The sequence below is a fragment of the Camelina sativa genome, chromosome 15 (genome assembly GCF_000633955.1).
Source record: "Camelina sativa cultivar DH55 chromosome 15, Cs, whole genome shotgun sequence".
Classification (NCBI taxonomy): Eukaryota; Viridiplantae; Streptophyta; class Magnoliopsida; order Brassicales; family Brassicaceae; genus Camelina; species Camelina sativa.
Window position 1 is genome coordinate 12,566,286 of NC_025699.1, and position 21,544 is coordinate 12,587,829.

The window sequence follows — 21,544 nt, forward strand, 5'->3', positions numbered from 1 at the left end:
AACGAACCAGGACTCAGCATCGACCGATGCCAACATGCATCGACCGATGCCAACTGAGGAAGCATCGATCGACGCAAAAGCTGCATCAACCGATGCAAGTGCAACTTGCATCGACCAATACCCAGTCTGCATCGACCGACGCATGCTCGACGCAACACGAAAACCCTAAAGTTTATCGCGCCGTCCTCGCACTTGCATCGACCGACGCAAGCAATGCATCGATCGACGCAACGTCGAGCACCGTGATTTCCCCGAAGCTTCTCGCCGGATCTCGTTCCTACAACCACAGAAACTCATTCCCAAGCCACAAGAAAGCCTCGTAACGTCCTTAACTACGATCTAACACATCTAACAACACCAAACAGGCAAGTTAAAGGTTCCTCTAGCTTAGATAAGCCATGGTCATGCACTTACCTGTGCCAAGACGAATCTGAATAATAAACAAGCAAGAACAAGCCTCTAGGAAGCTCCTACAACGATCCCAGCTACAGATCTCTACAGGAACGCACCAAAACTCCAAGAAATCTCCAGAAACACTCAAGAACTTTTCCTCTCTTTCGTTTTCTCTCAAAAACGGCCAAACAACACAAATGGAACAAAAAATCGACTTAAGGGTTTTTCCCTAACCCAAAACGCAGCGTTTGACTTAAGTCAAAAACGCACAGGAACAACCTTGCATCGACCGATGCACAACTTGCATCGACCGACGCAGAACCTAAACCGGGATTTTGGTTCACGGATGTTACAATATTTAAGTCCAAACGAACACCCACACTTGTATTTTTCTCCCTGTTTCCTCAACCCTAAACCCATAACCGACCCACAACCTTTCCGCAACCATGTCAATCCGGATCCCATACCATCAGAAAGGCAAAGAACCTATCAGGGGTTTTCCCCCTCCGCCACGTAAACGGGTGAAAGCGCCAGAGATAGATACTTCAGATCTCATACAGGAAAACGCCTTAACCCTCATAGGACGCCTCACAAACCCATCCCTCCAGCGTATGTGGGCCCTCTTTCCTTTCCTTATCAACCGATGGAACCTACGAGGTAAAGTCTCAGGGTCAGATCTCGGTTAGGGATGCTTCTAATTTAAATTCGAAAGAGAAGAAGACCTACACCAAGTCATGGCAAATAGGCCTTACCACTTTGATCAATGGATGATTATCTTACAGAAGTGGAGCCAGTTATTTCCTCAACATTCCCTGCTATGATTCTATTCTGGATTGAAATCCAAGGACTACCTAAGCACTACTGGAAACTGGGAATGCTTCAATCCATTGGCGAGATCCTGGACTGGGAAATTACCTCCTCCGCTGTACACTTGAAAGTTCTCATTACCGGTCTTGAACCTATCACAAAGGAGACGATTGTTGAGTTCCATGATGGCAATGAGGTGGTGGTGAATCTCGAGTACAAAAACTTAAAAAACTATTGCTCTCACTGCTTAAGGTTGTCACATGAGAGAAACAAGTGCCCTGGTCTGAAAACCATTGAAGAGGCTCGACCCCCACTGCGGAACAGCTTATCAAACACACCTACCCAACAGTCAGTGTCCATAAACTATTACACACCCAAGATAACTTCTTACCACCCAAGAACCCAAACCGGAGCCCAGAGATGAGCTACTTACCTGCTACAAATCCAAACCCCAGGAAGAGGTCTTTTTTCAGTTTAAGAGAAAGGGAAAGAACTTCTGCTGAGAATAGACTGTTTCACCATAAACATAGAGACGTTGAGGCTGATAGGCAAAAGACTAGAACCCGTCAATCCCCCCGTACATGATGGAAACCTCTTCTTATGGACGCAGAGGGTCGGGACCCCCACACCACCTTACTCACCCTGCACACAATCTCCAATGGAGAGAAAAGTCAGTATCTTCTGCAAATATATAGGGTGATCCCTCTGTCTCCTCTAGAGCAAGGAGACCACCTCTAGAGCGTGAAGTGACTAGTCCAGATCCCACCACTCCACCACCAAAACAAGATAGTCAACCAACATATCAACCTCTGAGGGTCCCACCCCTTCCTGATGGTATGCCAAGTAGAGACCAGGTACTGGAGGAGTTTCGGGAGGTCACCATACAATATATCTCTTGCCTTGATCCCTCAGAAAGTGTCACCCACCGAATGAGGGTGATGCAGAGTGAGGCTGATAACCTTATGGAGACAACAGCAGACTCTATCCATGCCTTCCAAACTGTACAGGATGCAAGTCTCTGCCTGGCACCGACGATAGATGGCCATGTGCTTCCTCCATCAGCATCACCTCCCATTGATCACCCGAGTCAATATAAGGATACCGGGGGACCAAGCAAACATGGTAGGGGAAGGCCTCCTTCTAACAATCAAACATCAAAGCCATCTCAAAAACTTTTAGGCGCAAAAACACAAAAAAAAAGAAACTTTCCACAAGGTTTGCCTAGGAAAGCACCTGAGACTAAAACTTTGGAAAAAGTAGGCTCTTTTCGACCTAACCAGAGGAAACTGTCAAAGTCATCTCCTAAGAGGAAAGATAAGAGTGCTAAATCTCAGAGCTCAAACCCGGATCGACAAAGGACTGATGACCTGCCTCGCATACCCTCACAGCAACCTTCTGCTTCAGGTCCACCTGCTATTTCCTTAATCCCTGCAATGAAAAAGAAAAAGGCAGATTTTCAGAATCCCCCAACCCTTCTTCCTTAAGGATGGTGAGCTGTAATTGTTGTGGGTTGGGGAACCCCATGACAATCCAACGTATAAGGGAGATACAAAAGAGTATTTTCCCAGATCTTTTGTTCCTTATGGAGACAAAGAACTCAGACGAGTCCATTATTCAATCGCTACAGTGGCTAGACTACCCCTTTAAACATCTAGTGCCACCTATCTCACCTGGAGCCGGTGGCTTAGCACTCTTCTGGAAGCAAAGCGTTGAAGTTAAAATATTCCATTCCTGTCCTCACTATATTGACACAAGAATAAAAGCAAAAGGAAAGTTTTCTTTTCTACCTTTCTATATGGTGAACCTGATAGAGCAAAAAGAGTGGAAGCATGGAACCGTCTCCAAGAGTATACTGCCGAAAGATCATCTCCTTGGATTATCACAGGAGATTTCAATGACATTGTTCATCAGTCGGAAAAGGTGGGAGGACCTCAACGTCCGGAAAGTTCCTTCTCGGATCTTAGATCCTTTATGTCCACCAATGATCTGTATGATCTCAAGCATATTGGAAACTGCCTATCCTGGCGTGGAAAGAGACATACACACTTAGTCAGATGTAGACTTGATCGAGCCATGACTAATAGTGAATGGATTCTAGCCTATCCCTCAGGTAGAAGTGAATACCTTCGCTTTGAAGGGTATGATCATCGACCCCCAGATACCTCTTTCGATCCAAAAAAGAAGAAACGACTGGGTCTCTTCAGATTCGATAGGAGGCTTAGAAAGAATCCTGACGTCAAGAAGCTGGTTTTCGAGGCCTGGAATGCAAATCCTGACCTTTGTGTTGACCTCCGCCTTAGAACCTGCAGAGAACACATTATAAGATGGAGCAAACACCAATCGTTGAACAGTCAGAAGGAAATTCTTAACCTTAGAGACCAGCTGGAGGAAGCTATTTCTGATGATACGGCTCCATAGGAAATCATAGATTCTTTGAATAAAGAACTCTTATCTGCCTACCAAAAGGAAAAAGCCTTCTGGAAACAAAGAAGCTGTAACCTGTGGCTGACACTTGGAGATAAAAACACCGGTTTTTTTCATGCGACAACAAAATCCCGTAATGCCATAAACAACATATTTGTTATTGAAGAACCTGATGGCATACCAGTGTATGAGGAAAAGGAGATATCTGATATTATCTCCAAGTACTTTCAAAGTATGTTTAATTCAGTACCTGGCACAAGACGAGCTGTTATAGAAGTAGGACTTGATCCGTGCATCATAGAGGAAATGAATGAAAAGCTCACTGCCCTGCCCACAACGATTGAGATAAAGAATGCTTGTTTCTCCATACACGCAGACAAAGCGCCGGGCCCCGATGGTTTCTCAGCGAGCTTCTTCCAGGCAAACTGGGATACAATGGGACCCATATCATCTCTGAAGTCCAGCTTTTTTTCACCTCTGGTTCCCTACCTCAAAAGATAAATCTAACCAATGTTAGGCTTATACCTAAGATCATTAATCCACAGAAAGTCTCGGACTACAGGCCAATCGCTCTATGCTCTGTTTACTATAAGTTAATCTCTAAGATCCTAGCAAAGCGATTCCAACCGATCTTACATGGCTGCATATCAGAGAACCAATCTGCTTTCATCCCTCAGCGAGCCATCTCTGATAACGTGCTGATCACACATGAAGCCCTCCATTACCTGAAAACATCTAAAGCACAGAAGAGATGTTATATGGCCGTTAAAACTGATATGAGCAAGGCTTATGATCGGCTTGAATGGGATTTCATTAAAGAAGATATGGAAAGAATGGGTTTCCACCAAACCTGGATCCAATGGATCATGCAGTGTATCAATATTGTGGAATACTCATCCCTTTTGAATGGACAGGCCCGCGGATCAGTCACCCCTGAGAGAGGCATCCGTCAAGGTGATCCCCTCTCTCCTTATCTGTTCATTATTTGCAGCGAGGTTCTGTCTGGTTTATGCTCTAAAGCCCAATCACAAGGTAGTTTACTTGGCCTCAGAGTAGCTTCAGGTAGCCCCGAGTCAACCACCTTTTATTGCGGATGATACAATGTTCTTTTGTCTATCGGATCCATAAAGCTGCTCAAAGCTAAAGAGCATCCTGCAGCTATATGAACAAGCATCCAGTCAACAAATTAACCAATCTATATCTTCGATCACCTTTGCGGCTAAGACCCCAGAAGCAGCAAAAGAAATAGCAAAGAGAATCCTTGGCATTCAAAGAGAAGGTGGACAAGGAAAATACATGGGATTACCTGAACTGTTTGGCCACAAGAAAAAGGACCTCTTCAGTGAGATAGTAGACAAGATAAAACAGAGAGCTTTAAGTTGGTCCACCAAATTCCTCTCATCTGCTGGAAAACTTATTATGTTGAAATCGGTCCTACCTGCTATGCCCACATACTCAATGTCTTGCTACAAACCTCCGAACAATCTCTGCAAAAGAACTCAACCTGCTTTAACTTGATTCTGGTGGGATAATAATACAGAGAAGAAAAAGATGTGTTGGATCTCCTGGAAGAAGATGACTAAACCTTTTAAACTGGGGGGCTTAGGCTTCAGAGACATTATGTCCTTTAATGATGCCCTCCTTGCTAAAATAAGCTGGCGGCTGCTCACCCAACCCAAATGTCTACTAGCCAGGGTCCTCCTTGGGAAATATTGCAGCAGTACAAGGTTCTTGGACTGTCCAGTCTCAAACTCGGCATCACACGGCTGGCGAAGCATATGCATTGGTAGAGATTTGTTAAAACCCCATGTGGGATATCTTATCGGTTCAGGTAACTCAATCCCTCTCTGGACTAGCCTGTGGCTTACAACCCCAATGGGACCTCCAACTGCGGAAACCCACACATGGTCAGTGGCGGATCTCCTTACACCATGTACATCCTCTTGGAACATTTATCATCTCAACAGAGTGCTACCGGCATATAAAGATGACATCTTAAAGCTTAAACCTAGCAAGAAAGGCGCCCCAGACAAGTGGGCATGGCTACCATCATCTGATGGGCAATACACCACAAAAGCAGGTTACAATGCAAGTCAATCATACAAACAATGTCCACCTCCCTCAGGTAGTTCCCTGCACCCTGATAGCTTTAGCTGGGAAAAAAATATTTGGAGTATTAAGGCATCACAAAAAGTAAAACTCCTGATGTGGAAAATTTTACAACAAGCCATTCCAGTGGGAAGTAATCTTACTCACCACAATATCTCGGGGAATGTTAATTGCCTGCATTGTACCGGGATCGAGTCGGAACTCCATCTGTTCTTCACTTGCCCTTTCGCGACTAAAGTCTGTGATTTGGCCCCCTTCAGTACCGCCTTCGTCCCTCAACTGATAACATCAACCTCTGAAGGCATCAAGACAGTAAATCAGTTGGTTTGCTTACCACCTACTGGCGTTGGCGGTGGTCCCCTGACCCCATGGATTCTCTGGGTCCTATGGACTTCTCGCAACAAGCTTCTATTTAATAAGGAACAGATCCTACCGGAAGATGCCCTCCATCTAGCTACCATCGGAGCGAAAGAATGGCAAGAAGCCCAATCCAAAAAAGCTACAAACCCCCCACCAGTTAAAATCCCTCTCCCTCCAAGCGGGATATACCAAAGCAACAACATGGTCACCTGTTTCACAGATGCCTCATGGATAACAGCACCAAAAGCAGGACTTGGCTGGGTTTTCAAAGATCGGAATGATCACATCCTCCTACAGGGCTCAGATCTGGTGGATCATGTCCACTCCCCGTTGATGGCCGAAGCGGCGGCAACTCTCACCGCAGTGGAAGTTGCAATTGCTTCGGGTTTCACACACATCTCTTTTGCCTCGGACTCTCAATTGTTAGTCAAGGCCTTGAATGCGAAGTTCCACTCGAAAGACATTCACGGGATTCTCCACGACATCCTAGATCTCTCAATCTGTTTCTCTGTTTGTAATTTATTTTTCATCCCTCAGAACCAAAACTTGATCGCTGACAATCTCGCGACACAAGCCCGTAGTTCAACTCTCCCTCTTGTGTAGATGAAACGTCGTTTTATCAGTTTAAGAGTTTGGTTGCCCAAAAAAAAAAACTAGATAACCATGAAATTAAGAAAAATAGATAAACTAACTATGGCTCATGTGTGTATGTCGGCTATGTATGTTAAAATTACATGGTTCTCCCTCTTTCTCTTTTTGTTTTTATTTTCTCTTTCTTCTCTCCTTTGTGTTCACTTCCCCTAACGGCGACCACCATCTTCTCCATCTTCATGTTTCTAATGGCGACCATCACCATCACCACTACCACCAAATCATTTACTTTTATTTTATCTTTCTGGATCTCCTCTTTATTTCTTTCACTACCCTCTTCATCCGATCTCTTTATCATTGGATCTCATTTTCCAATTTCCCACTCTTCTGCTGCTGATCTCTACTTCTATATCTTAATTTCTTTCTTTTGGTTTGGCATTATCGGTGCTTGCTCCCTCCCTCCCTCTGGTCGGATATCTCTGCAACACCGGCATGACATATGAGATTAAGAAAAAATCATGTTATTTATATTTACTTCAAATGATTATACTATTTTATTAATATCACATACTATTTACAAGAAAAATTCATGTAATTTTAAGATGGTGCATGTTTGTTTTCATTCTTGTAAATATATGAAATGCTATTTTATATTTACTTCAATGATTATATTAATTTATTAATATCAAATGCTATTTATAAAAAAAATTCATATAATTTTCAGGTGCTGCATGATTTTTTATTGCCGTAGATTTTTCAAATAAATATATTATTTCATTAAAACATTTTTCAAAAGGTTAGTTTAGTATTTATCGTCCCTCTACCCCACCTGAAAAAACGTTATTTACTAACTATTTCTACCAAAATGTCATTCTCTCTATTTTTTCTTCTACCATAGTTATCTACCAAAGTTGCTCTAAGAAAATCAAGATTTATTTTGTCACTCTACACTCGACACCATGGTGAAACGCCAAAACATTATTGTTTTTAGGAGTAACTTCCAATTTGGTAACATCATGTCAAATCAATTATTTTTCTTCAAATAAATTAAATTAGTATTATGGTTTTGTTCCATATAATCTAAATAAAAATTATAAAAGCAAAGATAACTAGAAAGGTTATAACATTTTCGATAGTTAATATTGATGCGGAGACACTATGTGGGTAATTCAGTGGAGTCGATCAATTGTGATCTAACCCAAAGATGAAAATGAAAAGGAGTTTTTTTTGTTTAGATATTTTCTATTTTTTAAAAAAAATTGCTAACTGAGTGATTTGACAAAGATGGTCAAACATGTAACAAGTTGAAGGTGATTAATGAAAATGAAAATAATGTCGGATGACATAAGTTTAAAATAAATTTTGTATAATTCCTAAAATGTTCAAAACAGATAAATGTCACAAGCACAAAAATATAGCTGTAAACTAATAAACATAATCTAAATATTTCTCTTCTACACATATATTTTTGGATTACACCTTAAACTTAAAATACTTTTTGTACCCCAAGAGAATAGGGAAAAATGTCATTTAAACCGTGAACTTTCAAATTTTGGCCATTTAATCCATGAACTTTGTTGTAGGCTATTTAAAACATCAATTTTTGTTGACTAGCTTTTTTAAACATGAAGTTTCGTTGACCAAGCCAAAAAATACATGACGTTAAATCCGATAATTGACCTACTAACAGACGTTACTAAGCCGTTAATCACTCCGTCACTGATAAAACGACGTCATTTTAATAGAAGTTTTAGTTCGAAAAATGTCATTTAAACCATGAACTTTCAAATATAAGCCATTTAAACCATGAACTTATAAATATATATCATTTAAACCATGAACTTTCAAATTTATGTCATTTAAACCATAATACATGAAAAAGGTGATCAATCCTTCAAACTCTAGTGTAGTGTCCTAAAACAAGAGAATTAATCTTTCAATCTCTAGTGTAGTGTCCTAATAAATGAAAAAGACTCAAGAAAAAACAAAAAGACACAAAATACATGACAAAGATCGAAAAAGAAGGATGAATTGATGTTCTTCTTTCTCTTTATCAGAATCGCATCATGAGGCAGTGTCGAAGAAAGAAGAGAGAAACTAAACTAGGGTTAAACGGGTTAGCTGATTAGGCTTATATACTTCTGCGGTTTCTAATACACCAATCGGTTTGATTACCGAACCGAAATTGGATTATCCAAATCAATTGCGCCAAACGTATAGGCTTTCTCTCTTCGATTTGCTCCGATAACCGAAATTTCCAGGTTGTCTAGTTTTCACCAAACGTCCAGGGCGAGTTCATAGTTTAAATGACATAAATTTGAAAGTTCATGGTTTAAATGACATACATTTACAAGTTCATGGTTTAAATGGCCTATATTTGAAAGTTCATGGTTTAAATGATATTTTTTCGAACTAAAACTTCAATTAAAACGACGTCGTTTTATCAGTAACAGAGTGATTAACAGCATAGTAACGTCTGTTAGTAGGTCAATTATTGGATTTAACGTCATATCTTTTTTGGCTTGGTTAACGAAACTTCATGTTTAAAAAAACTAATCAACAAAAATTGATGTTTTAAATGGCCTACAACAAAGTTCATGGTTTAAATGACAAAAATTTGAAAGTTTATGGTTTAAATGACCAAAATTTGAAAGTTCATGGTTTAAATGACATTTTTCCCCGAGGGAATACATATTTTAGCCCTTTCAAAGTAATTAACATTTGGACCCCAAAAGAGTTTCTTATATTTAATAAATCTCCACATTACACAAAGAACTGAAAAAGTCAGCTAAATATTTAACATTTGTTTCTAAATCTGACCCCGTACTTTTATAACTATCTTTTCATACCCACCCCACCCCTTCATAAAACATAAATTTTCAAAAGGGAAGGATGAGATTCATAAAACAGTAACGGAGTCAATTCCGATAACTTATAATTTACAGATGAACCGTTAAATAGCTGACAATTCCAGCGACTTTTCCGTTCATCCATATCCTCAAAACTCCAGCCGGAGAAGTCGCCGGAGATCTTGAGACGCCGAATCGTCCACGGAAACGACAAGAACCTGGTTTAATTTCTCATTCCTCCTAGAGAATGACGGAAAAGGTAATGAGCTCGGTGCTGGAGACAAAACAAACATAGATGATCCGGCGTAAATATCGTCGGCAGAGACCTCCGGTGAACTCTTCCGTACCTTGATGTTTGAAAATGAATCAAAAGACTCTCCTCTTCTCCTAACAAAGTTCTTCGCCGTCGTTCTAAACTCATCGGAGCCAAATCTTCTCCTTTGGTCAGGTCGGAGAGGTGGTTTCCGGTTAAAATGATTCCTCCGAGGATTAAATATTGTTGCCGGAGGATCTCTCATTCGGTCAACCAAAACATTTTGAGGCCGTATAACTTCAGTTCCCATCGTCAAACAATTAAAACCGAAAGCCTATTAGAAAAGAGAAAGAAAAACCCTAAAAAGAAAGAAAAAAATGGCGTCTTAGGTGTTTCCTTGGATGCCAAGAAAAGAAGAAGAAAAAGGTTATGGTGGGAAAGAGAAGGAAGAAGAAAAGGGTTTTAAAAAAATGGTCCTTTTCTTCGGTTCCTGCTCAGTTTTTTTTTGGGTAATGAAGTTTAAATCTACGGATCTCTTTAATTTGTGAGTTCTTGTAACTCTAATGGAATAAATAGAAGAAGGAAGAGATTGGCAAAGATGGCTTCTCTGTTTAACGTTGGTTTCCTCGTAACGACGCATCTCTAGCCTAGACGTATCTTTCTATTTTCATATTGTTGTTTAATTTAGTTTGTTTTGTTTGTCCGTTTATGGTTTTTTGTTTCTTTTAAATTGGCCTAAAATATAATTGCGCTCAACTAAGTTTACTTACTTTGTTGCATTATCGCCTATGACGTAGTTTAGTTTACATTACATTTTTCAAATCTTGATTTTTACCTCTAATTGTTGCTTTACCTCAAGAAATAAAGAAAGAGTTCAAGTTGTTCTTTATGGTAGTTTACAAAAAAAAAAAAAAAAAGTTGTTCTTTATGGTGTATAAGAAAAGATTAGATTGAAACAATCAGTAATAATATTAGACAAGAAAGTATTCGGACAAGAGCGCGGTTGAGATTATACCGATTAAACACAAGACTGATGCAAAATCTGCGAACTTATTTGATGAGCCTGAGAAGAAGTAGATCTTGTGGCTACTGCTCTCTCCTCTGAAGCCTCTAACAATCATGGCCTGCACATAAACAGAACAAAATGCTTAGTTTTTCAACAGAGAGTTTAAATCTGATTTTCAAATAATGGAAGACCTCTCAACACCACACAGAAATCTATTTTTGACCTGTGATATTTGCTCGGCATGGCGAAATATATTCTTGAAGATACGGCGTATGAATGAGGCGAAAACTACAAAAACAGCCACTAGTAAGATGAGTTGTGTAAAGACTGAGAAAAACAAGTTACTGTGTCTGAAAAAAAAGAGAGAAGAAACTTACTATCAAGTGTCTCCAGAACAGTAAGCTGCTGCCAGTTTACTCTTCGAGATACGATCCCCAATGCAACACTTCGGACCTACAATGTAACATGTACGAAACATACCATTATGTGGTTTTAGAACTAGGCTGATTGATACTGTATACGTTAAGCAGGGAGATGAATCTGTACCTCATCGAAAACCAAATTAATGAATCTTAGTGAAAGCAGGAGTGTGAGGATGATTTCACCAACTGGAACACCAATATATGTCAACGGGAACAAGAACCAACGTAAAGCTAGTGCAAGTTGCTCAGGTGTTGTGGTTGCAAGGCAAATACTAGCACTTTGAAAGATCTGTGACAACAAAAAACACCAAATGTTCCATTAAGTGAACTAAACGAAGGGGAAAAAAAAGAGTGGAAGTAGCAAACAAAACAGACTTACTATAAAGGTTAAGCATGCGGCTGTGCTTCCAACAGATAAACCTTTCCTAGTGAATTGCAAAGGTCCAAACTTCAGTAACATGTACGAATAACCACTTAAAGACATTGGAAGATTAGGCAAGCTTGTGATTGAAGATGGTGGTGTTCTTGATTGAAGCATTGGTGGTGCACCATCTGAACCTAGCCCCAAGGTTATGAAGAGAATACCCGAAAGAAGTGACACTCTCGCCAATTGATCCTTAACATGAAAAGAGAGAAGATATAAACAAGTTGGAAGCAGAGCAAAAGAAACAGAGTTGTGACAGAGGAAAAAGAAGAACTCACCATCCATACTTGTCTTGGGAGAACAAGGATTGACAAAAGAGCTGTACATAGAACAAGTCCCAAACGCACAACTATATTTGCTCTTGCTGGTAGAACTACTAGAGTTAATAACCATACCTAACACATATATGCAAATACCAAAACTCAGTTATAGCAAAGTAACACAACAAGCTTCGCAGAGTCCTCGATTTTCACAAAATTGGATTATAGAATGAAGAATTCGATATACCAATTTGATTCTAGGATCGACAGAATGGAGAAATGTCACAGGGGACGATATGAACTGGCCAATGGGGCTTCCCGTAGCGCTTGATATCAATCTGAAGACATTCTCAGCTCCAAGTCTTGGAATTGGTAACCGGTTGACCCAGTTCCCGGTTTTATCGTCTCCGTCGACTTTGGCTCTAACTAAGAAAACCCTTTTCGTGACGAGATGAGATGGAATCGCATTAAGCTTAGGGTTTGCGAAGTTCCGGTTAGGAATCGGAGATCGGAGTTGACGAATTGGGTGTTTAGGGACTAGGGCTACGGTGAGCGAGAGCGTTGGGAGTGTGAGATTGGAGTGACTCATGAGTTTCAATTTCAGATTAGTTCGGATTCAGACATAAGCCCCTAGAGCGGGAAACTCCTATCTGGTGGATGGTGGTACTGGAGTTTAGACTTTAGAGAGATACTACTGTAAACTGTACTTTTAATTTGCTGGTTCTGTCGGGTGTTGACTTTGGGTCTCAGAATAGAACAAAAGTCAAAATAAACCAAAATTTGGATTCCGGTTCTTGTTCCAGTTTGATGTGTATAAAAAGCAAATGGGCGTTAAAAAGCTCATATTTGATCTTTTTGCATTGTATTAAATCTTTGCTCGTAGACCAAAAAACCAAGACTTGCACAATTTGATTACAACATATGAAAATGTAACACAATTTTAAAGATAAATTTTGTTGTCAAAAATAAAAATAAAAAAATTAAAGAGTATATAGATGCATATTACTGTCTGGGAGCATTTTTGACAATTTCTGAGTGAGATGGAAAAAGTTGGTTCGAGGGCTTTTTGAATATTCCAGGCGGTTCGGCCTAAGCTGCCTGTTGTTTCTAGTAATTTTCCTGTGGTTTTTCCGACATTCTTTCCAAAACTGTAGTGCGGTGATCACAAAAATGTGAATACTTGTTACATTTAACTCAAGAAATGTATCCATACATAATTCAATTTCAAATTCGAGGACCACAAAGTGAATTTTTTACCTCTTACTAACAAGTCTAGAAGCAGCCATGGATGTGGCAGAATGACTTTGTATTTCTGCCGCCTCAGCAGCACCAAGTATTTTATCTATATATTGATCACATAAAAACAATTTATCTGTTTTTTAATTTCTTATCATTTTGATCCCAAAAACTTTGATATCAATCAATGAAGTTGAGTAGAGATTGGCAATTAAAGGAGCTATTCTATGTTACTTACTAAAAGAATCAAGTGAAGCCAAGATAACCTCTCCTGGAGCAGTGGATAACAATGCTTTCCCTAACTTCGACTTAACCACCGGAGCTACCATCACACTGCTCATCATATCTCCACCTTCTAAGAGCATGATTACTGGGCGTGACTCAGTGGGTTTCTTATATATTTGGGCCCCAAAAAAATATTAAAAACCCCATAAATGGGTCCATTTTAAGAGTATCGTTACCGTCGGAAGGATTTCCAGAAACGCCTTAAGAACGAGGCGTGGCGTTACATGATTGGCTGGTAGGTAAATATAAAATCGATTTTTTTTTCTTCTCATTTTTTTTTCTCCTTCCTCCCGACTCTCTCTCTCCCTTCTCTCTCGTTTCTGAAGGAGACAAAAACGGCGATTGTTGATGAAATCGGAGAAATCGGATTCTCGTCGAATCCTATGATTTTTCTCACTTAGATCTTATGGTTGGTTGTTTACCCGGAGGCGATGGCATCTAGATCGGCGAAATTGTTAGATGCGACGGTTCGTTTGTCACGACAAACGACGGTGGAGGTTGCTATATGGTGGGACAATGACGGCGGCTGTTTCTGGTGGTGCCCTGAAGCTAACGGCAAGGTCCAAATCACAACTAATCGAAGGGAGAAGGTTCGTTTCTCATGTGTTTGTAATTTGGCGAAATCGTTAGATGCGATTGATTGCATGTGGTTGTAATTAGGCTCGGGTGGTTGATAATTGGTAGATTGGTTAAATATTTGTGTCGATTTGACTTATTAGGTGTAGAATTTTAGGGTTTGTTTGATGTTTGTGTCGATTTGACTTAATAGGTGTAGATTATGAGATTAGTGTGGTTAAATGTTTGTGTCGATTTGTATTGGTAGGTGTAGCATATGAGATTAGTTTGTTGGATTGCTTAAATGTTTTGTTCTTAGTAATCGAGTTGTTTTGTGCGAGTCTAGGGTTTGGTTATAAGTTTTGTTCTTAATAGCATATGTTATTGTTTTGTGCGAGGTTTTCATCAACTGGATGTAGCGGTTCAATGGTGACGTGAAGGGAAACATGAAGTGGACACAACGGTTGTGTTTTCTCACTTGAAAAGGTATGTTACTCTAGATTGCAAATGTTGTTGTTAGGTATTGTTAGAATTTGTTCTGTTTTGATTGGGATGAATGAGTTGGTTTTGTTGTTCTTGTTCTATTTTGATAGATATTGTTTTGTTTGCGGTTGTGTTCTTGTTCTGTTTTGTTCTTGGTTGTGTTCTTGTTCTGTTTGGTTGTGTTCTTGTTCTGTTTAACATCACGGCTTGGTTGTGCTCTTGTTCTGTTTAACATCAATGGCGAAGAACACAACCAACCGCAAACATAAAGTAAGTGTAGTAAATGAGTTGGTTGTGTTCTTGTTCTGTTTTAGTAAGTGTAGGTTAACCACGTCTTGTGTTCTGTTCTTTGTTTAACACTTGTTTAACTTTTTCTTCTTTTGTTTCAGGTTTTGCGACTTGTTGTTCTTGTAACTCGTTGTGACTTGTTGTCCTTTGTAACCCATCATCACGAGTTGTGACTTGTTGTCTTTTGTAACCCGTGAATGGGTTTAGGTTTGGTTGTGTCTTTCGGAAGTCCTATATATGACAATGTTTTGTTCAACCTCATTTGCTATATGTTCTTCTCATTTGTATTCTCTTATCTTTCTATTCTTCTTATCATCAAATCTTCTTATTATCATTTCATATTCTCAAATATTCAAACCCATTTCAAATTAAGCCAAAACATAATATTTAAATGTTTGAGTAACCTCTTTGGGGTTCTCTAGTAATAGAGTGATTTTGCTTAGGTTCTCTTAGAGTTACTTAACTTAATTTATGATTATTTATATAATAAATAAATGTGAGAGTAACTTTGGTGGGTTACTCCACTAATGATGGTCTAAGACCGTGAGCCCTATCTCTTCGCTCGCCTTCCAGAGCTTCTCAACTCTATGTTACATCCAATAAAATAGTCATGATTTGGTTCATAAGAAGGAGACAAGAGCCCAACATTTCATTGTTCGATGCTAATATTTTACAACTTTACTCTTTACAGGGTTTAGACATTAAAAACAACAAAACGTGATATATATATATATATATACCTTTGAATATTTGTGTTGAGTTTATTCTTCTTATTGTTGTCACCTCCATCGGTTTCTGATATGTCACCACTTCTGTCTTCAACTTCTTTTGCAATCGTTGTTACACCTCCTCCCTTGCGAATCTGTTTTTATTATTAGAAAATAAAAACCATATAATATATAAAAAGCTACAATTATATGTGCGTCTTAAATCTCAATGTTCATATAGTATTTTTTTTAAAACCAACACAAAAGTAAGATGATTTATACACAGAAGTGTTAATATCTAGATTTAAATCACAATAATGGAATATTAACTCTCATAAGAATCATGAGAGGGGCTATCACCTTCTTAGAGTAAGAATTGCTACAAGTGAAGATTCCCTTGATGATATGCCCCGTTCCCTCAGCGATGGCCTTGGCTACAACCAGTGCCGGTCCGGTGAAATCCGAGGCCCAATACGAAAAAGAAAAAAAATTAAGGTTTTTTTAAAAAAAAAATAATAAAAGCTGAAATATGTTTTGCTAACTATATTGGGGCTTTCACAAATTTTTATTTATTAACTCATTTGATTTTGAGATTTTTTTTGCTAATTATGGACTTTTTTTTGCTAATTTTGAGGATTTTTTCTAATTTTAAAACCTACTGTATTTTATTAGTTATGGAATATTTTCAAATTATATGGCTTTTTAACTAATTCTTGGACTTTTTTGGAGCCTATTATTGGACATTTTTAAAAATTATGAGGCTTTTTTATTAGTTTTGGGAAGTTTGAAGCCTTATTAATTTTTTTTTTTATAAAAAATTCTTGCAAAATGGGCTTCGAAATTTTGAGACCCAATACGAATGTTTCATTCGAATGGGTGAAGGGCCGGGCCTGGCTACAACGCTTTTGTATTCTTCAGCCTGCGGTGCAAACTCCTCCCAATCAATTTCATTGCTATTTTTACTAGAAGTACTCGAAGATTTCTCCCCCATGAAATCTTCTAGAAAATTAGGGTTTCCTACAATTTCTCCGTCTCCCCCTGAGAAACTCAACGCTAGCTTCAACGGTTCGGATTTCACGTTTTGGGGAGATTGGTTTTGTTGGGTTGATGAGGACATACTGTGTCTTTGTTCTTAGTACGGCAGTACTTTAAGAGTGGTTTCTATGTGTGGCTCGTTCGAAATATTGGAGGGTGGAAGGTAATGACATAAAAACTTAAAACATTTGATCATATTAATAGCCATGATAAAAACGTAAGACCACAGAATATGATCGTATAGTTTGATAATGAAGAATTAGTTTATAGTTGGAACTAGCAATGTTATTACAAGTAGCTCAACTTGCTAATATTTGATTTCATCTATAGAAACAACTTGATCAACATGTCAAAGTGAAAATTTAAACGAAACCTGACCGTGTCATATTTTCCAAGACTTCATCAGTTGCTTGTTTTTATTGAGCCACTAAACTGGTTCTTGTGGGGGGTTTAAATTGATAGTGTATGTATATATTAATCCCAAGTGTATTATTCTCCTCAAAGGATATCCTCCACCATTACATTTTATATGTTGTGTTCTAAAATATTGACAAAATCAAAGAGTTTACTATTATATATCGACATTGAGAGATTGATATGTATATTAGGAAGAGGGCGTCAAATTTTTAAAAAATAATTGGTTTGACTAATCTTTCATGTATATTAGCTGTCGTACAATGTTTAATCGATTAGAACTCAAACAAAACAACACACTAAACTTGTTTAGTGTACCCATTGTAAATTGGTTTGTGAGCTAAAATCATATATCTTGCACACTTTGCGGAACATATTACATTTCAAGTAGCTCATTAATACATAACACAAACTATAGCTGATCAGTCATCATTATGTAGAGAATCAAAATATAAAAAGTGAGTTTGGTTTTGGGGTTTCCATCGATCATAACATACGTTGACAAAAGTAACTGAAAATATAACTCACTATATATCACTTTCTTGGAGCATTTCTTACGATCCCGGATGTGAGAGAAGATGAAGGATAGAAAGTCTTGCGGATCTTGAGAACATTCCAGGCAGTTCCAGCCGCGTGGCCGGCTGTCGCTAGAACATCTCCGGTGGCCTCCCCAGCATTATCTCCAAACCTGCTTTGCCACATGTGTCCTTATATCACTTTATTTTCCCCTAAAAACTCTTAAATTGTGTATGTTCACTAGAGACTTATCATGAAAACATGAATCTCAAATTGAGGATTGTATTTGTAAGGTGAAATATATACCTCTCACTGACCATTCTGGTAGCAGCTCTGGATGTCGCAGACAGAGTTTGTCTCTCTGCGGCTTCAGTTGCATCTAGTATCTTATCTAATAGATCAACCCAAACGTTACACCTCATTATGTTTTATTTGTTCCAGTTTTGACCCCCAAAAGAAACATTTCATTTTGAATAAATGCAACTTACTAAGGGCATCAAGTGAAGCTAAGAGGACCTCCCCTGGAACCATAGAGAAGAAGGCCATCCCTGGTTTTGACTTCATCACAGGGACCATCACAGAACCACTCACAACTCCCGCACCATTCAACATCGTCTTGCTCAGATTTTCAGTCGCCTTTGACATCTTCCTCACTCTATATATATACATGTTACATCCATCCAACAAAGCAGCCAATGATAACAAAAGAACAAAGATTTATGTCTCAATTTTGTTTGACACATTTTGAGTGTACATTTATATAACTAAAGAGTGAGTACCGTTGAAGGTTTGTGTTGATTCCATTTTTCTTCTCTGTGCCACTGGAGTGTCCATTGTTGTAACCTCCTCCATTTCTCTGGCTCTCCTCAGCTTTTGTAATCATTATGTCACCTCCCTTGTGAACCTGTTCCATCATAAAACTTATAATCATATTATGTACATATATTATCATCTCTCATTATATATATATATGAAGAAAGCTTCTAGTGTGATTTTAACCTGGTTAGAGTAAGCATTACTGAGACTAAATATTCCTCTAATAATATGTCCTGTTCCTCCAGCAATAGCCTTAGCTAAAACATTGTTGTAATCTTCAATCCTTGGCGCAAACTCTTCCCAGTCGATTCCTTTGTTAACCTTACTGGAAGCCGAATGCGAAAAACAAGAATTCTCACTCAAGAATTGGTCCAATAACTTCAAGCTGTTCACGAGGGCTACGTCCCTGTCGTCTCCTGAGAAGGTGACGCCGTAGCTAAGTGGATCACCGTCTTTAACCGGAAGCGTGAAGAGGTAGTCACGTGCGTCGAGTTTCACAACCGGCTCGTCTCTAATCACAGGCCACTGAAGGTCATGTCCGATTCTCACGATCATAGCTAAAGTCACGCCGTTGTCTAAGACCTTAACGAGCTTGAAATCACCGGAGGCGAGCTCCACGGCTTCGGATTCGTTTATGAGATGGACTCTACATCTCGGAATCTGCAACAGAACTTCTTCGGTTCTCAACGTTTGAGGTTGAGGTTGAGGAGATGAGTTCTGTCGTGTCATCGTTTCTTGTTTGTGGTTTCTTGTTTTTGAACTCTTTGATGATCCGAAACATCCCATTTTCTTGTCTGCTTGCTCTTTTTCCTTGACAGTGATGCTCTGTAGCTAAGAGGTTTTGTAATCTTGAAACAAAGGATGAGATTATTTAAAAAATATTTTGTTTGGAATATTATTTTCAACTTTAACTAACAGCTTCTTTCAAAGTGAATAAATTCTTGCTTCCACAGTTTTCGTCACTTTCGGTAGAAATAGGAACAATACTTTACGCCGTTACACGCATCGACAAGTACACGTACACGCAGATAGACATACACGTGTACTTCTATGCAAGTTCTGTTGGACTTGCTTATGTAATATTACTATATTGTATGAGCAGTAAGTAAACACAGAGGTCTATGATCTATCTCTCTGTATATTGCAGGTCTAATAGATTCGATCCATCTTCAAACTTAGATGGGGGATTTCATTTTTTGTAAATTGTAATAAGGTTGTAGCATTCAGAACAAGACAATGACTAGTGTGAACCTAAGCATGGTGAGTCCTGACTATAGAAGCCGAGTCTACTAAATTGACAACTTTGTCCCTTTCCGTAAATGTTATCCAAATGTGACATCATGTCGACTTTTTAACAACCAGAGATACCTCCTTTACAGGCTTTACTATTATTGAACACTCTGAAATAGAGTTTAAACCAATAGACACTAAAGGCAAAAGCAGAACGTGAAGCACCGTAATCTGAACTGGAATCTGATTCTACATAGCCATGGCCAGTCATTGAAGAACAATATCCAAAACAGATCTTCGAATTAGTTAGGCTGACTCAAAAGCTTCATACTGATATTTTCTATCAATAGTGGTAAAGATACTTTGACACACAACAATGTTACAAGCCTAGGTTTGGTCCAGGTTAAGAATGCTTCGAAAGTAGAGATTATTTATAGAGAGAGAGAATGTTGAGAAGGAACAGCTTAAACAACGACAAGTCTAACTATGATCTATATATTACACACATTTAACAATTTCCATTTACTTCAATAATCTAGCGTCCCTTGATCGCTAAATCTATATAGTTTCTGAAGGGTCTATGATTTCAAAAGAATTTTGGATCCATACTTGAGTAGAAACTAGCTTGTGCTCCTCATCAAATATGCCACCACACATCCTAATACCCCGCCTGCTGCAACCTGTAATCCAATCTCATATAACTTAGCAATAGATCGTAACTTCGACAACAAGAACTCTGGTTGATACATGGCAAATATCGTGACTTGACTTCAGTTCTAATGTTCTAGCTTTATGAAATCCAAAACTGATTCTAACATTGCTATGACACGTGCATCTAGGGAAATTACCCTAATTGGAACCGGTCAGACTTACTCCGACTTATCACTACAATTTAACAAACCTGCTAGATTTATTTTGAAAAACAGAACACAAGTCTAAGAAGGCACAAATACCAGAACCTTAAACACAGACTTGCAATGTTGAAAGTATAAACAAATTTCTACTGAGTTGAGCAAACCTGGATAGGAGTGTGGCCGAGCAGTTCACGCAAGGGTCTAGCTGTGGATAACGGATGCTCGGGAGGAAACTCACAGACAATTTGATTCAGCAGCTGAAGTTATATAAAAGGCTTGAAGTTTAAGAAAGCATATAACAACCCTACCACATAACTTTAAAGGAAGGTAAAAAAAGAAGATGTTAATAAGTTATCCTATGGCTTTACCTCGGCTTGACGACCAGCATGAAGCCTGACCCCGGATGCATCATACATTACCTACAACCCAATTTACAAAGATAGAGGTAAGATGCTTTGGTTTTAATATGGAATCAAAGACACTCTTCACAAGGACAACAGTAAGTAAGATTGAGCAAAAACTGATTTGCTAGTTGAAAAGCAAAGTCTCTACTCTCTTTTCTACACTAGGCGAAAGAAAGACTGTTACTTTGTATATTTAATACACTTAGACTTTAAGCGAATAAACAAAGAAGGCATTGTAAGAGACACTGATAAACTGGAAACAACTCAACAAGAAGAGAAGAAAACACTCACAACACATGCTAAGACAACCGCGATAGCAAAAGCGGGTGATCCAGCTCCTTCTTCTAGGCCAATGGCAACAGCTAAGGCAGTGACAGTAGCAGAGTGAGAGGAAGGCATACCACCAGAACTAATCATCCGTTTAGAGTCCCATCTCTTTTCTTTGTACCTGAAACATCTAACATTCAACTTTCTAAATTACATCCTTCAATCCACTAATCTCCATCTCTAGCTACTTAAAAGTTCTGAAACCAAATCAAAGAAGGGTAAAGAAAAGTTTTTGAATATCTAAACAATCTATTGAAAACGAAGACCTAAAGATAAGAAATTTGTTCAATCCCCATCTAGGGATTCGCGATAACAGATCGGAGAAATACGAAAGAAGAAGAAGAAGCAGATAAGATTTGAAACGGACCAATTGGTGAAAACTTTGAGGAACTGAGCAAGAGCGAAGGCAAGAAAAGCGGAGAAGATTGGGAGATTGTGAGGAAACAGATGCTGCGACGGAGGTGATCCGTACAACGCCCTGTTTCCGACTCCCGCG

The 21,544-nt window shown here is 38.9% G+C and overlaps 6 protein-coding genes and 1 long non-coding RNA gene across 9 annotated transcripts in view; 2 read left to right on the top strand and 5 right to left on the bottom strand.

Annotated features, from left to right (window-relative positions):
- Positions 4,383-6,696, top strand: LOC104748400. Its single transcript, XM_010470047.1, has 2 exons — positions 4,383-4,656; positions 5,456-6,696. The coding sequence occupies exons 1-2, from the start codon at positions 4,383-4,385 to the stop codon at positions 6,694-6,696; spliced, it is 1,515 nt and encodes a 504-aa protein (XP_010468349.1).
- Positions 9,575-10,387, bottom strand: LOC104746586. The gene has a single exon (XM_010468103.2). The coding sequence runs from the start codon at positions 10,094-10,096 to the stop codon at positions 9,683-9,685; it is 414 nt and encodes a 137-aa protein (XP_010466405.1). The 5' UTR covers positions 10,097-10,387; the 3' UTR covers positions 9,575-9,682.
- On the bottom strand, positions 10,732-12,599 carry LOC104746587 (protein ABCI12, chloroplastic-like). Its single transcript, XM_010468104.2, has 7 exons — positions 12,146-12,599; positions 11,917-12,033; positions 11,594-11,830; positions 11,339-11,503; positions 11,170-11,245; positions 11,016-11,080; positions 10,732-10,910 (listed from the first exon to the last, which is right to left on the bottom strand). Exons 1-7 carry the CDS (start codon positions 12,485-12,487, stop codon positions 10,758-10,760), a joined length of 1,155 nt encoding a protein of 384 aa, XP_010466406.1. The 5' UTR covers positions 12,488-12,599; the 3' UTR covers positions 10,732-10,757.
- LOC104748401 (protein EARLY-RESPONSIVE TO DEHYDRATION 7, chloroplastic-like) lies at positions 13,152-16,569 on the bottom strand. The gene is made up of 6 exons (XM_010470048.2): positions 16,416-16,569; positions 15,813-15,886; positions 15,486-15,607; positions 15,288-15,330; positions 13,373-13,514; positions 13,152-13,240 (listed from the first exon to the last, which is right to left on the bottom strand). Exons 1-6 carry the CDS (start codon positions 16,567-16,569, stop codon positions 13,152-13,154), a joined length of 624 nt encoding a protein of 207 aa, XP_010468350.2.
- On the top strand, positions 13,578-15,032 carry LOC104746588. 2 transcript variants are annotated; one of them, XR_760920.2, is made up of 3 exons: positions 13,578-14,009; positions 14,373-14,460; positions 14,847-15,032. It is a non-coding gene; the product is annotated as an uncharacterized LOC104746588 (long non-coding RNA). The 2 variants fall into 2 exon arrangements; XR_760919.2 differs by lacking the exon at positions 13,578-14,009 and having other exon boundaries at positions 14,192-14,460.
- LOC104746589 (senescence/dehydration-associated protein At4g35985, chloroplastic-like) lies at positions 17,315-19,166 on the bottom strand. The gene is made up of 5 exons (XM_010468106.2): positions 18,417-19,166; positions 18,197-18,321; positions 17,906-18,072; positions 17,724-17,808; positions 17,315-17,589 (listed from the first exon to the last, which is right to left on the bottom strand). The coding sequence occupies exons 1-5, from the start codon at positions 19,017-19,019 to the stop codon at positions 17,436-17,438; spliced, it is 1,134 nt and encodes a 377-aa protein (XP_010466408.1). The 5' UTR covers positions 19,020-19,166; the 3' UTR covers positions 17,315-17,435.
- LOC104746590 (uncharacterized membrane protein YuiD) overlaps positions 19,811-21,544 on the bottom strand; it is a 3,430-nt gene continuing 1,696 nt past the window's right edge. The window contains exons 2-6 of one of the 2 annotated variants that reach the window (XM_010468107.1): positions 21,416-21,544; positions 21,013-21,169; positions 20,686-20,736; positions 20,482-20,574; positions 19,811-20,143 (exon numbers count right to left, since the gene is read on the bottom strand). The exon at positions 21,416-21,544 is cut by the window's right edge and continues 1 nt beyond it. In XM_010468107.1, coding sequence (XP_010466409.1) covers positions 20,084-20,143; positions 20,482-20,574; positions 20,686-20,736; positions 21,013-21,169; positions 21,416-21,544 — 490 coding nt within the window. In that variant the 3' untranslated portion in view covers positions 19,811-20,083. The remainder of the gene's footprint in view (positions 20,144-20,481; positions 20,575-20,685; positions 20,737-21,012; positions 21,170-21,415) is intronic. The other variant, XM_010468108.1, reaches the window with a different exon arrangement.

Excerpts from the sequence above, each read along its gene's own strand:
- LOC104748400 (XM_010470047.1), top strand. The coding sequence starts at position 4,383 with ATGGCCGTTAAAACTGATATGAGCAAGGCTTATGATCGGCTTGAATGG. Across the intron at positions 4,657-5,455 it reads CTCTAAAGCCCAATCACAAG|GTAACTCAATCCCTCTCTGG; the intron begins GTAGTTTACTTG and ends TTATCGGTTCAG.
- LOC104746586 (XM_010468103.2), bottom strand. The coding sequence starts at position 10,096 with ATGGGAACTGAAGTTATACGGCCTCAAAATGTTTTGGTTGACCGAATG.
- LOC104746587 (XM_010468104.2), bottom strand. The coding sequence starts at position 12,487 with ATGAGTCACTCCAATCTCACACTCCCAACGCTCTCGCTCACCGTAGCC. Across the intron at positions 12,034-12,145 it reads TCGATCCTAGAATCAAATTG|GTATGGTTATTAACTCTAGT; the intron begins GTATATCGAATT and ends TATATGTGTTAG. Across the intron at positions 11,081-11,169 it reads TGTTCTGGAGACACTTGATA|TTTTCGCCTCATTCATACGC; the intron begins GTAAGTTTCTTC and ends CTGTTTTTGTAG.
- LOC104748401 (XM_010470048.2), bottom strand. The coding sequence starts at position 16,569 with ATGTCCTCATCAACCCAACAAAACCAATCTCCCCAAAACGTGAAATCC. Across the intron at positions 15,608-15,812 it reads GCAATTCTTACTCTAAGAAG|ATTCGCAAGGGAGGAGGTGT; the intron begins GTGATAGCCCCT and ends TAATAAAAACAG. Across the intron at positions 13,241-13,372 it reads GGCTTCACTTGATTCTTTTA|ATAAAATACTTGGTGCTGCT; the intron begins GTAAGTAACATA and ends ATCAATATATAG.
- LOC104746589 (XM_010468106.2), bottom strand. The coding sequence starts at position 19,019 with ATGGGATGTTTCGGATCATCAAAGAGTTCAAAAACAAGAAACCACAAA. Across the intron at positions 17,809-17,905 it reads AGCTTCACTTGATGCCCTTA|ATAAGATACTAGATGCAACT; the intron begins GTAAGTTGCATT and ends TTGATCTATTAG. Across the intron at positions 17,590-17,723 it reads ACCAGAATGGTCAGTGAGAG|GTTTGGAGATAATGCTGGGG; the intron begins GTATATATTTCA and ends GTGGCAAAGCAG.